The sequence below is a fragment of the Berghia stephanieae genome, chromosome 2 (genome assembly GCF_034508935.2).
Source record: "Berghia stephanieae isolate SIO BIC M18660-M18661 chromosome 2, UCSD_Bste_1.3, whole genome shotgun sequence".
Classification (NCBI taxonomy): domain Eukaryota; kingdom Metazoa; phylum Mollusca; class Gastropoda; order Nudibranchia; family Aeolidiidae; genus Berghia; species Berghia stephanieae.
In genome coordinates, this window is record NC_088361.1 from 22316832 (window position 1) to 22334732 (window position 17901).

Sequence of the window (17901 nt, forward strand, 5' to 3'; positions counted from 1 at the left end):
TAAGATAAATAAAAAGGGTAAAAGTATATACTTAATAGTAAACTACACAACAATCCTGTGATCTAAGCAAATGACTGAATATTTGGTAGCAACACTTAATTATGTTATTATGTAAAAAAAAAATATTTTTCAGCCATGCAATACTAGTTAAATCTGGCAATGTGAGGCAGATGCTGGTTACTCTCATTGTCTCTTATCATTAATACATGGTTGCAATTTTCAGTACTCTTATTGTTAAAAAAAAACGATCTTATCACTAACTTTGCTCTCTCTCTCTCTCTCTCTCTCTCTCTCTCTCTCTCTCTCTCTCTCTCTCTCTCTCTCTCTCTCTCTCTCTCTCTCTCTCTCTCTCTCTCTCTTTCGATTATTCTAATTCATCTTATTCTTTATTGTACAACATCTTTAGGCATGACCTTAACATTGAAATCATTATCATATCATTCATTTAATTACCATTATAATAAGGTATATGGTTTTTTTCTATTGGGGCGATCACTTAATAGCTACTTAAGGTAAAGATGTGGTCAGAAGAGACAGCAGCTGCTGGATGCACGAATTCACCAGTACCGCAAAAGTACAAACAGAAAAAGGGGGGGGGGGGGTGTTAGTGGAGAAATGGAGGGAGAGATAAATAGAGAGAGAGAGAGAGAGAGAGAGAGAGAGAGAGAGAGAGAGAGAGAGAGAGAGAGAGAGAAAGAGAGAGAGAGAGAGAGAGAGATAGAGAGATAGAGAGAGATTTAAGTGACATTAAAATTTAGAAAACACAAGTAAAGAGCTAGAGCAATGAGAGCAGCCAAATTGTTGATCTTCTTTCCTCTATCCCATCCCCCCCTCTGTTTCATAACAATTCCCACATCAAAAGGAGCAAGTGCGATGCATATTATTATAAAACATGCAAAATAGAAAAAAAACAAACAAAAAAAAAAAAAACAAACAAAAAACAATGATTAAAAGTTAAATTAAAAAATCAATCATCCTAAGAAGCAAAAATAAAAGAAAAAAAAACCAAAAAAATCATGATGCATCATGGACTTGTCTCCATTCAAAGCTACACTGACAAATTATTCATTCGCTGTGCACACTCAAACATTGCAAGGTGAAATACGATGTGCAGTGACACAGCATGATAAATACTATATAGGTACAGAATAAAAGTTTGATATAAGAACATTCTGAGAATTGGTCTCGTTTTTTACCTCAAGTCTACGTTTTTTCACAGTTCGCACAGTTTGCTATGGTAGAATGGTGAACAATACACAATTATTACTTATGACAACATTCAACTCTCTCAAATTTGTTCAATTTTCCATTCATAATAACTCGAAAGAGTTAATGCCTATAGAACTAATTTGTTTTTAGGGATGCCCTTTGCTAAAATTTAAAAAAGCCAAAAAAACATTTCTTGCAAAGAGCTAATAGGACAACATTTCGTGCAAAGCTTCCCTTCATCAAATGATATCACCCTTAAATCATAGAAAAGGATCCAAATCCATCTCGCTTCTCCTTAACTGTTGCCTTTAAACAACCAATGCTTTCATCTTTTAAAAATTCAAACTCACCACACTGGACAAGGTCAGCCAGAAATTTATTTAAAAACCGGTTTTAGTTTTAACCATAAAAAAGACATCCCTGTATTGATTTTTTTTTTCTTTACTTCTTAAAAAAAAAAGAATAGTAAAGACTTCTTTCAATACATGCAATAAAACATAGAACATAAAAATCAACAATTGTTTTCTTGTTGCTTTTTTCTTCTTTTTTTTTTCAGGTTTTATCATCCGTTTTGTTTTTGGTGCCGTTATCATATGCAACTACCAGGTCTGCTGGGATATTATTCAAACAATGTCAATCATCCAATATTCCTTTTTCACAAACTGTTGGTTTTGTTTCTTCTCCTTTTTATCGTATTGTCCATTCATTCTCACATTTGGACTGAGCGACAAAATATGAAATCACTGAAAGATAAATGATCTTATTCTTCGCATTTGTTAGAGATAAATGATAGAAAATTATTCAATATCAACATGAGGACAAATTCCATTGGATGTTTGGGTTCCTTAGCTCAATGGATGCTGTTCTTACCAACAATCTAGAGTATTCAGCACTCAAAAAAAGAATTTTTCATGTTGGGAAAAACAAGTATATATTTTAAACAGGAAAAAAAAAGAAAAACATTGTGATATTACAATAATAGAGAGAGAGAGAGAGAGAGAGAGAGAGAGAGAGAGAGAGAGAGAGAGAGAGAGAGAGAGAGAGAGAGAGAGAGAGGGAGAGAGGGAGAGAGGGAGAGAGGGAGAGAGGGAGAGAGGGAGAGAGGGAGAGAGGGAGAGAGGGAGAGAGGAGAGAGAGAGAGAGAGAGAGAGAGAGAGAGAGAGAGAGAGAGAGAGAGAGAGAGAAAGAGAAAAGAAGAGAAAAGAGAAAAGAAGAAAAGAGAGAAGAGGGGAGAGAACTCTTACCTCCTGACTATTACTCTGCTCCATCCCCACCACAGATTGGATGACAGTCCTCAACACTTTGTCCATGATGATGGAGATATCTTGATCTCGGTGTTTCTATCAGACCAGACATTCATAATAGTTAATGACAATGAGTAGTCCTCACTAAATTGTATCCGCCAGACTATCAATATTTAAACATAGTTTTGTTTGCTGATACATTATATCGGGCTGGAAGATTTTATTAGCTTTTTAAAAAACTAAATACAAAGCATCCATTTTTAAAAAAATTGTTCCGTACAGCCGCTGTTTCATATTTTGCCAATGATCACAGAATTACTGGCAAATCTAAAAATGTTGAAACTATTTTTTTAAAAATCGGAATTTGATGCCCTTTGACCCAGACAGAATAAAAAATGATAAAATGGGTAATGAGTAGAGAGAGCTGTATCAGAAAACATGGAGAAACGGAAAACAAAGGTTCTAAGAGAAGCAAGATTTTTCATGATGATTAAAAGCCATGACTTCATAAATAACAATTTGAAATTGAATGTAAGATTCAATTTAATATACGAAAACAGATAAAATTGATGTTTTGGGTTTCCCCTTTATCAACAAAACAGGATGAATGAAACTGTTTCTTCATCTTGACAATACCACAACCACATTATCTCCTTCGTCTGTAGTGTTTCATTCATCCTGTTTCGTTGATAAATGGGAAACCTGAAACGTCCATTTTATCTGTTTTCGTATATTAAATTGAAGCTGACATTCAATTTCACATTGTTATTTATTTCTTCGAGCTTCGAGCAGCAACATTTACATCTGATATCATAATAAGACTTACGTCACTCTTCCACATTTTATCCATGATATGGCTGAGAATGGAGATGCATTCTTCCATCTCTTCCTTTTGTATCATCAACTCGTGTGTGTGTCTTAGAAAGGCTGGCAAGAGGACTTGACGACAATCTGTAGAAAATGTGAAAAAATTATGAATCAAAATGATGAAGCTTTGTTTTGTTTTTTGAGAGGCTATGTGATCTTGTGATATGACACTCGCTTTCGGATCGGAAGGTCCTGGGTTCGAGCCTCACTCAGCGCATAGTTGAGTCCTTGTAGAAGGCTCTTTACTCACATTCTCACTGTACGCAGGTGTAAAATTAGTATCTGGCCGTTAACAGCGTTGTCTCTGTCCGAAAAAATTGTAATATTGCCTTACAGGTGTTATGTCTCGTCCTACATGTTATGTGTTGCTGTTGGCCAGAGACCCCTTGTAACGCGCTTTGGGCACATTTAGTGGATATTGCGCTATATAAAAGCTAAATTTAACCCAAAAAAATGTTAAGGGTTTTACAGCACTTGCAATACATTTAGGTAATTTCAGCACCAGTAAAAAGAAAGATAATGAGATAGTAAAATATTCTAGACTTATAATTGAAAGCATAAGATAAAAATTAAGACATAGAGGAATGGTTCAAGTAGGGGACAGATGGAGTGAATTTAGTTTGAGATCACCTAAAAGCCTCATCCAGATACAAGCACAGAATTTCACCAAGAGGAATATACTCAAATGCTTGCAAAACACAATAGTCAAAACAAAAAGAAATTATTGCGGTACATAACAGAAAGATGAATTACAAGGAAAAAAGTATCCTCTCCCAAAACTAATACTACACAACTGCCCCCCTCCCCCTCCCCCCCAGCCAAGGACTTCGGCCAAGGCTAGACCCAACCAATGAATCTCATTCCAAGAGAAAGACAAAAAGCAACTCGGATAACAGATAAAGAGGGATAGAAGAACCAGCAAGTGAGCTCCTGTCCACCATTGAAGGAACCCATCCAGAAAGATGGTGGTGCTTGTGATGTTGATGGTGATGATGATGATGATAATTGATGATGACAACTAAAATGACAATGATGATAATGACAGGCATAATGACAATGATAATAATGACAGTAAAAATAAATAACCTACTGTGTAAATCAAAGAGCTCAGTGAGAATGATCTGGTCAATGCACTTCATTTTCTGCTTTGTGAGTCGGTCTGGGGGAAGACTGTTGATGAACTGGACCAGAAGCTCACTGAAATGAAAGATATGAAACACATTACTATTTAATCTGTCAACTTTCCAGTTAGCAAGTGTGACAATGAGGTGGGAGTACTTACATTGAATCGATACTAGATAGTGATTCCTCTTATTATTTTGAATACAAACAATTTCTTTAAAATTTCTTTAAACCTTTTTCCAATCTTATCACTGGGAAAAAAAATACGGTAAGTGAGTGAAATATATAAGATATTAAATGTTGTCGGCTTTTACAAGAGCCCCATTTACTCCCTTTATTTTTCTCCCCATTTTATTGGCTCATTTAAACACCTCTAGCTCGTAAATTGATCTTGACCGCATGTATAAATGCAAAAGAAACTTGTAACTTGCTTATAATCTATTACAGATAAGAGCTTTGTACCAATAAACTCTAATAATACTGCAAGAGATAATCAACATGCTGTCATAAGAGTTCAATTTAGGGATACGCGGCAAATGCCCTATTGCAAGTCAATGTGATAGTTATTTCTATTTTCTAATGAGAATAAATCAAGACTGACCTTAATGATACAGGGTCAAACACTGTCATCACGTCTGATATAATACAACTCATGTATTTCAAGGCAGCTCCCTGAAAATTGTATTTTAAAAATATGGTAATGACTTGTTCCTGATGGACCAGCTTCACTATTCAAATGAAAGAAATTGAACCAGTTTTTAAAAATAGAAAACACAAATGAATTTTTTTTTTTTAATTAAAAAAAAAAAAAACAAAAAAAAAAATATATATATATATAACAAAATAAATAATAACCCCCCTTCCCCCTCTCTCTGTGACTGTATATTAATATTGTCATAACAAAAGTATCTTCCGTCTTACCTGTACCAGGAGGGTTTTGTCAGTTGCGTATACCATCATGTTATTGATGGCCGTGATCAGCTGCTTCAAGGAGATCTCAAACTGTTGTTTTCCACGACCTTCGTTGATCCTGTTCAGTGAATTATTCAAGAATAATATATGTGAATTTTTAACGACGTCAAATGAATTTCGTTGATATTTATCAAATTTTACGTAATTCTTTTTTTTTTTTTAAGTTGTCTATGTCAGAGAGTTTATGATTTTAAGCAAGTTTATATTGTACTGGAGGGGGGGGGTATCAATAGCTCAATTGGTAGAGCACTTGCTTCACAATCAAAGGGACTGAGATCGATCCCGAGTGAGGTCGAGATTTTTTTCTGACCCCCCTGTCTGCCCAGCATAATTGGGTAGCTGGGTGTCAGGTCTGGTGGAAAGTACTTTGCGATAGACTAGCGTCCTATCCAAAGGGTAGCAAGCAACTGCTATTGTTCGTTTCACGTTATAAAAACTGGGATAAACTCCGACTTCATGTGCCTATTGGCTCTGAAGGACTTTCCATCTTGTGCTGAACTGTTACAAATTATTGCGAAGTATGATTTGTAATTATTTGATAATTAAGTATTGCTCAAAGACTTAAGAAAATTTTAACAACACTGATTTTCTAAATATGGCAAGAAAAAATTAAATTTATAAAAAAAACAACAAGCCAAGGAGGTAAGCTATGTTTAGCCCCTTGTAAAATACTACACTATCACGCCCATAAATGAGTGCCTTCCCGGCAGTGAAGGATTGCAGTAGGGACCTGGACAAAAAAAAGCAAATGGTCTCAATCTATATGAAGGACAGAGAAAACAGACGTAAGAATTGAAGAAATTCACCCAATTGTACTGAAAAAACTGACTAGCTCTCAAAAAAATTTATTGAGCATTTATATAGCGCAATATCCACTAAATGTGCTCTAAGCGCCTTTCAAGGGTTCCCTAGCCGACAGCTACATTTAACATGTAAGAAGAAACATGCCACCTGTTAGGTGATATTACTTTTTTTTTTTTTGGACAGAGACAACACTGTTAACAGCCATGTATTTAATATACACATGAAAATGGTAAGAGAATGTAAGTAAAAAGTCTTTTCTAAGAATTCAACTATACGCTGCTAAGAGTGGGACTTGAACTCTGGACCTTCCTGTCCAAAGGCGGGTTGTCATACCACAAGACCACATAGCTGCAAACATTTATATATTCATCATAATTCCTATGAAACTCTTTACATTAAATTGAGCTTTTATGTAGCGCAATATCCACTAAACACGCTCAAAGTGCTTTATAAGGGGTCCCTGGCCTACAGCAACACTTAACATGTAGGATGGGACATGACGCCTGTCAGGCAATATAAACATTATTTTCCGGACAGAGACAATGGTTAATGGTCAGGTACTCATTTTATACCTGTAAATAAAGAGCCTAATCCAAGGACTCAACTATGCACCGTGCGAAGCTCGAACCCAGGACCTGCCGATCCGAAAGCCAGTGTCATACCACAAGACCACATAGCTGCGCAATACTCAATACAATAAAAGATGAAGAGTAAACACATACATGGAAAAAAGGCACCGGGATTTGATGATAAATTTGAAGATGTATTCTAATGACTTGATGGCTGGGAGTAAGGACACTTCACCCTGGGGACATTTCTCATTGGCTTTATCCACATAGTCTTTCAGAATCACCATTAGCTTGCTGAAATAGTCAGAACAATTGTTGCAATTAAAATCTTTTTTTAAAAATTGAGCTTTTATATAGCACAATATCCACTAAAATGTGCTCAAAGCGCTTTACAAGGGGTCCCTGGTCAACAGCAACATTTAACATGTAGGAGGGGACATGTTGCCTGTCAGGCGATATTACAATTTTTCGGACAAAGACAACGCTGTCAACGGCCAGGTACTCATTTTACAAATGAGTACGATGAGAGAATGTGAGTAAAGAGCCTTTTCCAAGGACTCAACTATGCGACGAGCGAGGCTCGAACCCAGGACCTTCCGATCCGAAAGCGAGTGTCATACCACTAGACCACATAGCCGCAATTGTAGTAGTGACATCGGTGGTGGTGGTGGTTACAGTAATAAAGTAGCTGTTGTAGTAATATAAGGTACATTTTATGTGGTATTAGATTGACAACAATAATTCTTTTTAAAACTACAAATTGAGAAGAAGAAAAAAAAATAATGATCAATAATTGTAGCAATTGTAGTAGTAACATCGGCGGTGGTGGTTATAGTAATAAAGTCGCCGTTGTAGTAATATTAGGTAAATTTTCTATGGTATAGAGATTGGACTGGCAAGAATAATTCTTTTTAAAACTACAAATTAAGAAGAAAGAAGACAAAAATTACAAGAATAATTCTTTTTAAAACAAAAAATTAAGAAAGAAAAAAAAAAACCCAAACAAACAAAAACTGACAAAACAAGAACAGCAAAAGGAACCATTACGACAATGATAAAAACAACAAGATATGTTAATTTTCGAAACTACATTTAGAGAATCATGGATAAAATGCATGATGAAATTCCCATCCGCTTACTTGTATGCCATGGCAAAACTGAATGAAGAGTCAATGTAAGCATCCAATACTGGTCTGAACTGAAGGTACTTGCGCTCCGAGATTAATACTATAATGTACACCTGTTGTAGAAAGAAAGCATCACGAATATTCATTTTTCACTCATTCCACAGTAGTTAGTTGTCTTTGTTTAAAAACAAAAATATTTATTTTCCAAAACAATTTACCTGTCAAACATGCAACATAGGGATAGGGAACTTTTTGCTTTAAAATACATATATGACTGAACAATCATAATATGTGAGGCTGGCTGAGAAAACCTGGGAAGATGCGGCAAGTTTCGATTCGAGATATGAGCCAAAATCGAAGATAAAGTGTTTCCCATAGCAACAAACTTTTTTCAGAAAAAATTCATAACTTGGGTTCTAATAGACATAGAAAGAAAATTTAAAGTGGTTAAATGATCAGAAAGATGTGGTCTACACCACTGTATACATAACTCAATTTCTTTCCGGGTTTTCTCAGCCAGACAAACAAATAGATTATTTCAAGGTGTAAGTAGACAGGGAACTATATGAAAGGAGATTTATACATGATGAATAATACTTGTTTGTACTGCTGTTGACATGCCTTTCAATCTTGTATGTAAATATCATGCATTGTTACCTTATTATGGTTATCTTCTATATGTATGTATGCATGAGTGTGTGTGTGTGTGTGTGTGTGTGTGTGTGTGTGTGTGTGTGTGTGTGTGTGTGTGTGTGTGATGGTTAAAGATATGTTTATACATCACCCATATATGGATATATTTAAGTTGATATATTATCTTTACCACGAGTATCATTATTGTAATCTTTCAATCAATAGATTTCTAGCATTACTATTAATATTATTATTATCATTATTATTATTATTATTATTATTATTATTATTATTATTATTATTATTATTATTATTGTTGTTGTTGTTGTTGTTGCTATTATTATTATTATTATTACTATTACTATTATTATTATTATTATTATTATTATTATTATTATTATTATTATTATTATTACTATTATTATTATTATCATCATCATCATTATTATCTTTATTGTGATAAATATTTTTTTACCACTACTGATAACCAATATGTCAAACCACTTACCAATGCATCAAAGACTAGGTTATCACACAATTCATTATTAGAATGCTGCATCAAAATGTTGAACAAACTGTCCAACAGATCTTGTAAAAACTGTGGAAATAGATTGATGTCATTTATAAATTTAAATCAAAATGAAATCTATATATATTCGTATATTAACTAAATGAATTACGCAATGTTGACTCCACTTTCAGAAGTTTATGACATCTCTAATTGTTTATGACATCTCTAATTGTTTATGACATCTCTAATTGTTTATGACATCTCTAATTGTTTATGACATCTCTAATTGTTTATGACATCTCTAATTGTTTATGACATCTCTAATTGTTTATGACATCTCGAATTGTTTATGACATCTCTAATTGTTTATGACATCTCTAATTGTTTATGACATCTCTAATTGTTTATGACATCTCTAATTCATTCAAACTTATCAAAAATGAAATTTGATGACAGAGTGCACAATGTTAAGGATCGTGAAGTGTTATATAATCCTTGTGTGGGGTGAATTGTTGATTATTTTAGTTAGCTATAGTGACTACAATTTTAATCTTCCAAATATTACGAAAATTTATAGATTTTCAAGTCTGTATATAGCACAGTCAGGTGGGTGTACAAACAGTCAATTTTTTATTTGCATTTTCTCTCTGCATTATCTGGTGCTGTATCGGACACACTTTTAATATATTTGTATCAAAAGTAATTCTGATTGTGACTAGCATTAACTCTCTCTCCTTACCAACCATTTTCTGGATTATCCACAAAACATCATTATTCCAGACCTCTCATTGGAAAACCCTATCATTTCTTAGTAAATACTTAATCGTTGAAAAATGCTTTGAACGCGTTGAATAAAAATTATATGATTGCAGAATATTTTCGCACATTTTATTGGTGTGAAATTAGGTGTAAAAAACAGCTGAATGGTAATTATAAATAATCTTTTGGTGCGCATGAATACAAATCCAACGTTTTTAGTTTTGGGTCAAATTGTCATTCAAGTAGAAGGAGAAAGATACAAATTATGGTGATAGAAGTACTAATACCATACCATTTGGTTATAAAATATCTAATAAACTTACTTGGAGGGGTAGAATAAATGTATTCTTTCATTTCTTTGTATTTATTAAACTCGTTATATGTTTATCGTGCAATGACACATACTCACAAGCTCATTGTGTTATTGGGCACAATAAAAATAACTCTTTTAATAAATACAAAGAGATGGAAGAATCGTATATTATCCCACAACATAATTTAGAATTATAAAACTCTAGGGTAAAATCGGGTAATTTCGCCGTTTTTTCACTGTCTCACTTCTGGCCTGCCGTGGGAGGCCAATTTGCCAATTGGGCAACCCAAACACTGACAATAAGTTTACCTGGCCAATCAATTATGTTTTTATGAAGTGTTAACGTAGATTTATATTGTATTTTATTCACAAAAGTCCTTTTAAAACTGCCACTGTTGTCGGGTACATTCGCCGCACATCGGGGAACTTCGCCGCCACTGGCGGGTAACTTCGCCGCGAGATTTTGTACTTAGTTTTTCTCCCTACAAGACAATATGAGGAACAATTTCCATTTCTTAAACTCTTCTTGTCCTCAAATCTCTCTACATTATCCAATAGTGCAATATTAACACATATTTATTGGCACTTGGAATCGAGTGTGATGATGTATGTAAAGTGCCTTCCTGTGGACACATTACAATGCCAATCACAAGATCATAGCCTGCTGCCCATCCATACCCGAGTCGACTGATTTGTGGTTATTAAACCCACTTACATATTTATTATTTACTTTTCTTAACTTAGTTATATTTTAGTGCTAACGCACAGCGTCTATTGCACACTAAAGTCGTCTTTGGAATAATTATAGTATGATGATAGTGATGTGCGGCGAATTTACCCGAAAGTATCGGTGAATTTACCCGAAATTATAGATTTTTGAAATATTGTATTACAATTTTTAGAAATATTTTTCTGATGATAATATACACTGATAATGAAAATAAAATGGATATGGATGACCACAAAGTCAATACAACATTGATTTTGTGACCAGGGCTTTCACATTCAACTGCACAAACTAGGGGAACATTAGTGTAGGGTTGCCGTTACAATAAAAAAGTCAAGGATGTCACAACATCTTGATTACTACATGTCATTTTGAAGTGCTATAACTCTTAAAGATTTCTCATTTGCTTCCTTCAAACTGAAGCAATACGTACATTCACATCTTGTCTTTTGAATATGGACTATTCCAACGTGAGGGGTGTAAGGATAAATGTTCACCAAGCATTATTTCTTGGGGGTGGAGGGTCGCGGCGAATTTCCCCGTCGGCGAACTTACCCGATTCTACCCTAACTCAAATAGAATAAAAACATGCTATACATAATTTAGTTAAGTTACCTTATAACTATAACAAAATTATTCTTCAAATTTTGTGATGTACAAAATAAATCTGAATGAGAAAAATATAGGTTGTATCGTAACGAATGTGAGGATTTTCCCATAGTTGGTAATGGGGTGGGTTAGGATATATAATATGTGAAAAAGAAAGGCAAACCAACCTTGACAATTTCCTCCCCTTCCTCCTTCATTAAGTGCTCCAGGTAGGTTTTCAATGCTTTGGTGTCATCTAGTACTTCATGCCATTTCAACAGTCCCAATAAATCAACTGGAATCAAATGTAAAATCAATATTATGCCAAACTTAAAACCTGACATAACTTTGATTAGTTTTGTTTTTTTGGGTTTGTTTTTAAGGGTTTTATGGTGCTTGCAACACATTTAGGTCAGATCAACGCCAATAAAAAGGAAGAAAATGAGATAGTCAAAAGTTCTATTGAGCTTTTTTTTGAGATTTTTTATATAGCGCAATATTCACTAAACATGCTCAAAGCGCTTTACAAGGTGTCCCTGGCCAACAGAAACACTTACTATGTAGGACGAGACATGACGAATGTTAAGCAATAATACAATCTTTTTTCGGACAGATACAACACTTTTAACGGTCAGGTACTCATTTTACACCTAAGTACGGTGAGAGAATGTGAGTAAAGAGCCTTTTCCAAGGACTCAATTATGCGCTTTAATGTATATTAAATTGAAGCTTACATTCCATTTCACATTGTTATTTATTTCTTTGAGCTTCGAGCAGCAACATTTACATAATCCAGAACTAGAATTTATCTGGGCATTCCAGCACAAGAAAAATAGAAAAACAAAAGATCAACTCTTTGAGGCAAAGGAGGACTCCAATAATTCTATTTAAATACATTTTTTTAAAATCCGAAAATAAATCAAGTATACCATTATGAGTGAGTTTTGTTGAGCAAACGTATGAAGACACTTGGAGGTAGTCTTTGGAGGATAGAATCAAACCTCCAGCTGTCAATTTGTGGTTGGCAGAAGGACTCATCGCCTCCTGTTCTTGCTTGCTGCATGGAAGACTCAAGTAGACTTTGGCATCGTCGGGCTTCTTGCTCTCCATCTGAATTTCATTGAGTAGATTATCAAAATAATCCTATTGTCAATTTCTGCATCAGTTGTTCATTAAAAAAAAAACACACATAAAAAAAAATAAATAAAACATCTGAATTTCATGAGTAGATTATAGATTATCAAAATAATCTTATTGTTAATTTCTTCTTCAGTTGTTCAGAAAAACAAAACAAAAACAAAACCCAAAGACCCCACCCAGATTTCACACATTACTTTTGAACTTCGGCACTACAGTATCTGCTATTAATAAATAAATAAACAAAAAAATAAATAATAAAATTTATAGCGTGCCAATCTCCACTCGACCCACTGTGTTCAATGGCGCTTTACAAAACATAGTTGACATGAGAATTTTAAGAAAATTATTTTATTTATGATGCAAGAAAAAAATGTGTACAAACCTTATAGACTAATAATTCATGTACTTTATCATCCAGTGTGGTCCCATTTTCATTCATTAATCGTATGAAGGACATTGCAAATGGTTTCTCTGATCTGTCTTTGGCTGCACAGCGGATTGAGAACAAGGGAGAGAAATGTACATTTGAAAATAACAATAGCCGTGGGAAGCATTGAAGTGGAGGAGAAAAAAAGTTAAGTTAATACTTTCATTTTAGATTTGAAATTAACAATAGCATTCAAGTAGAGGAGAGAAAAGTTAGTTAATATTTTCATTTTACATTTGACAATAACAATAGCAGTGGGAAGCATTGAAGTAGAGGAGAGAAAAGTTAGTTATAATACTTTCATTTACATTTGAAAATAACAATCGCAGTAAAACACATTGAAGTATTGTTTTAAAATTCATTATAGAAATTTGGCAAAAAGTTGCAGTAACAAAGAAAGGAATGCTAGAAAATATCAAACAATTTATTAACTTAATTTCAAAAAATAAAAATTCCCAATCAAAATAGAGAAAAGCTTGTTGGATGACAAGAATTACCTTCACTAGATGACTTGTGTCTGTAGACAAACTTCAGATGAAGTCCCTTGAATTCTTCCTCTGTTGAAATGGCAACCTGTGACAAATAGTAGGAACGAAGTTGACGTTGCTCAGGGTTTTGTTTTTATTTTCAGACCACATGTTAGTGATTTGTTCTCACTAAAATACATCAATCAACTCAAAGGTTATATAATTGGATATCATTTCCGCATGAAACATTTCTATGATGTCAGGCTCATCAGTCTCTATCATTACGAGTAGATATTAAGAAAGTCTAGAACATGCTCACCTACCATGTTTGTATTTCATGTAAAAAATAAATAAATATATAAATATAAAAAACCCAGAAAAAATTAATCAATGACAAAAAGTCATCAACCAAATCAGTCAAAAAGTATTTGATACCTTGACAATCTCGTACCACTTGGGTTTGTCTTCGTGATAGTAGACCAAGGACTTGTATTCCGATACCATCTGGTCTGTGCACCCATAACTTATGACATCCTGAAAATAATTGGTGAGAATATTGATTCAAAATGAGATGTAAGCAAGGTGGTAAAAAAATATTTTAAAAATAAAAACATTTTTTAAAAATTTGGCTAATGTATGCGACTATAAACCTGTTTGGAAATCATTGTATACTAAAATTATCAGACTATAATTCATGAATTTAAGACAAAAGTTAAGAGTTTATCTTGTTTGTTTTCTTGAATTCCTGACTTACAACACGTCACTGAATACAGTATTATATAAACTTTGGCTCAATGTAAATTCAATAATAATAATAATAATAATAATAATAATAATAGATCTTTATTGTCCATAAATATGGCAATTTGTCATTTAGTTACACTTGTTATAACGTTAAACGATAACTGTAAGATTGAACAGATATTTCACTCCTACTTATTTTCTCTCTCTCTCTCTCTCTCTCTCTCTCTCTCTCTCTCTCTCTCTCTCTCTCTCTCTCTCTCTCTCTCTCTCTCTCTCTCTCTCTCTCTCTTTCTCTCTCTTCCTCTCTTTCTTTCACACGTGCGATATACACAACATAAACATATTCATTTCGTTTTCAATTTGTTACGATTGTGGCAATTCGACAAAAAAAATTATCATCATTATCAATTGGTCAGTTAATCTTACATTAAATAAATTAATCAGTTAATCAGTCAACGAATCAATCCTTGGTTTTTCTGTACCATATGAAATATTCAAAATTTTTATTGCTGATGGAACGAACGTTGATTTATACTTGTTAGTTCTACATAGCGATACTGCTGCTGTAAGGACTACTTTTATTATCACTATCATCATCATTATTATCAATATAATTATCATTATTATTATTATTATCATAATCACCACCACCATACTGCTGCTGTAAGGACTACTATTATTATCACCATCATCATCATTATTATCAATATAATTATCATTATTATCATCATCATCATCATCAACATGATTTTCATTAGCCCCCCCCCCCCCCCCCCCCTGATAAAATGTAAAAAAACAAAACAAACAAAAACAGTGAAACTACTAACTACTAACCAATCTTTAAACGTAAAGATTAAACTAGATAAAATGAGTGACTACCTGCAGGACATTTCCATTACTGTTGCACACACTCATGCTGACTTCCACGTTTTTGTCCGTGGATTTGGACGGGCCCTTGGTGAACTCTCCTTGCATTAAAGTCACATAAATGTCATTCCGCACATCACCTTTAAGTTATGGGAAAATTGACAGACATTTTTATTAATAACCACTATAATTTTATTATTTCTTTATAGTGAATGAAAATGAAGGCTGTACTTTTCTTATTCATAATCAATGTGTTTGAATACCAACCAACCAAATGCTAATCTTGTTGCTTGAAGCTCAAAGAAGTAAAAAGTTAAAAAGTTAAGTAAAAACTTAAAATTTGACTCACAAAGACAATGAAGTGGACATTTTGAGTTTCCCTTTATCGACAAACGAGATGATGAATGAGCCATTGAGGATGTTTGTTTGTTTGTTTGTTTGTTTTTAAAGGTCTTGCAACACATTAAGGTCATATCAGAGCCAGCAAAAAGGAAGAACATGGGATAGTAAAAAATTATAGAATTACAATTAATACACCCAAGAAAAGGTAAAACAAAGGGGAATTGGTTCAACTAAGAAACAGGTGTAGATTCCAAGAGCACACTATCAAAGTACTTAGTTTGAGATCACCTACAAGTCTCATCCAGATACAAGCACAGGTCCTCACTAAAAGGAATACACTCAAATGTTTTACAAATCATATATAATATAAAGAAAACAATACAGTGCATAACAGAGAGATGATTTACAAGGAAAAAATTATCATCTCCCAAAACTATCTATACATTTGACTGTTTCTCTCTCAGCCAGGGTATCCGGCCAGGGCTAGGACAAAACCAAATAATCTCATTCCAAGACAAAGACAGAAAGCAAGTTGGAAAACAGATATAGGGGGATAGAAGACACAGTAAGTACCTCCCTGCCCACTATGGGAGGTCAGGAACCCCACCCAGTGAGACAAGAAGAAAGCGGCAGGAACTCGCATGAGATTAAGAGAATGGTCTTTCTAACATTTGCGGTTCATTGACATTGATGAGGAAATACCAAATGATTAACATCATGTTCAGAAAAATTAAATGCAATTTCAAAAATGAATATCAACATCTTTACAATTAGAATTTTACAGAACCTTTAGGAATGCATGGTGACAGACAGTGTTAAAAAATGAATCAAATAGTAGGAAAGTGTCCATTGAAATGATGGATCTAGGAACTGTGAAGCAATGTATTGAAGTACTAGTTTTTATATTGAAGTACTAGTTTTTATATTGAAGTACTAGTTTTTATATTGAAGTACTAGTTTTTATATTGAAGTACTAGTTTTTATATTGAAGTACTAGTTTTTATATTGAAGTACTAGTTTTTATATTGAAGTACTACTTTTTATATTGAAGTACTAGTTTTTATAAATATCGGGCAATTTATTAACAAATGATGTCAACAAGTATGAAAACTTGATACAAAAAATAAACCAGACAGTAGGAATGGAACAACACAATGACAGATAAGTCTTTGTCATGTTGAATCCTTGAATGCCAAGACTAAACTCTATCCAATCATAACCTCAATCAATTATCATAAAAGAACATCTAACAATTTTTACAGAGAGAGCAGCCATAACTGTTGTGATAACGTGAGCTTCAATTCTGCTCTCTCAGTGAAACCAGTAGGAGACGAGGTTTGAAAGTAGCATGAAGCTTCATCTGAAAATGTTTATCAAGCAACATCCAATTTGACAAGAAATTCAAAAACACGACTCAATTTTAATAATAATAATGACGTAATCTTGTTTGAAATTAGTTTCTTTTCATTAAAAAATTTTAAAAAGCTAAAAATTTGGGCTTTAGATTGGCTCCACTGTTAAATTTCAACAAGATCTATGATGGTCATCAAAAGCTGTATCCAAATGGATATTTACTTATCAAAAATAATTGACGACACTCAAGGACACATTATGACAATTGAAAGAATACAACAATCTGACATGAATTTAAACCAAAAAAAAAAAAAAAAATGAGAAAGATCCAGCTAATTAAAAAAACACAAAATCTAAAGAAACATGAACAAATAAATAAGTCTTATGAAGAAAATAGTGAATCAGATCACCTTTTTTTTCTATAGCTATCAGTCAACAAAACACTGAGCACAGGAATTCCATAACATAAAACAACTACTAAACCTCAAACAGTGAGACTGAATTCTTCTAAATCATAAATTTCTCTGGTCATACTGTAGTCCTGAGTTTTTATCAAGAAAATAGTAACAGTGATGCATCTAGGGCCTTAGTGGAGCCCGAGAGGAACTGCTATTACTTCTCTCTTGGTAGCAAGTGAAATATTATGTCAGGTTACGATAAAGCCAGAATATGTCCCTGAAGAATTCAACAAAATAAAATTTCAGTTACATAAATTTGCATAGGGAAGCATAAAATATAAATAATTTTACTCATATGTTTTTTTGGGGGTTTCTTTTATGGTTTTACGGCCTTTGAGAAACATCAAAGTCATTTCAGCGCCAGTAAAAAGAGAGAAAATGATAGTCAAAAACTTTAGATTTACAAATGAAAAGGCAAAGAAAATGTAAGACTAAGCAGACGGGTTCAAATAGGGAAAGATGAGATTCCAAGAGCACACTGTCAGTGTACTTAGATTGGGATCATAAAGTCCCATCTAGACACAAGCACAAGATCCAACTAAGAGGAGCACACTTACATGTTTACAACTCATTAATTTCAAAACAAAAAATATAAGTACATAACAGAGAGATGATTTACAAGGATGAAAAATATCATCTCCCAAAACTAAAACTATAT

The 17901-nt window shown here is 33.5% G+C and overlaps 1 protein-coding gene across 20 annotated transcripts in view; it reads right to left on the bottom strand.

Annotated features, from left to right (window-relative positions):
- Nucleotides 1-17901, bottom strand: part of LOC144964520 (dedicator of cytokinesis protein 1-like) — a 98221-nt gene that overhangs the window by 57194 nt on the left and 23126 nt on the right. For 11 of the 20 annotated variants that reach the window (XM_078898924.1, XM_078898914.1, XM_078898923.1 and 8 more), the window contains exons 16-30: nt 15103-15230; nt 13915-14013; nt 13510-13585; nt 12968-13071; nt 12375-12555; nt 11634-11740; nt 9056-9145; nt 7927-8027; nt 6941-7081; nt 5364-5472; nt 5044-5114; nt 4411-4517; nt 3280-3404; nt 2454-2549; nt 1197-1232 (exon numbers count right to left, since the gene is read on the bottom strand). In XM_078898924.1, the coding sequence (XP_078755050.1) occupies nt 1197-1232; nt 2454-2549; nt 3280-3404; nt 4411-4517; nt 5044-5114; nt 5364-5472; nt 6941-7081; nt 7927-8027; nt 9056-9145; nt 11634-11740; nt 12375-12555; nt 12968-13071; nt 13510-13585; nt 13915-14013; nt 15103-15230 (1571 nt within the window). The remainder of the gene's footprint in view (nt 1-1196; nt 1233-2453; nt 2550-3279; nt 3405-4410; nt 4518-5043; nt 5115-5363; nt 5473-6940; nt 7082-7926; nt 8028-9055; nt 9146-11633; nt 11741-12374; nt 12556-12967; nt 13072-13509; nt 13586-13914; nt 14014-15102; nt 15231-17901) is intronic. The other 9 variants (XM_078898916.1, XM_078898913.1, XM_078898927.1 and 6 more) reach the window with 1 other exon arrangement.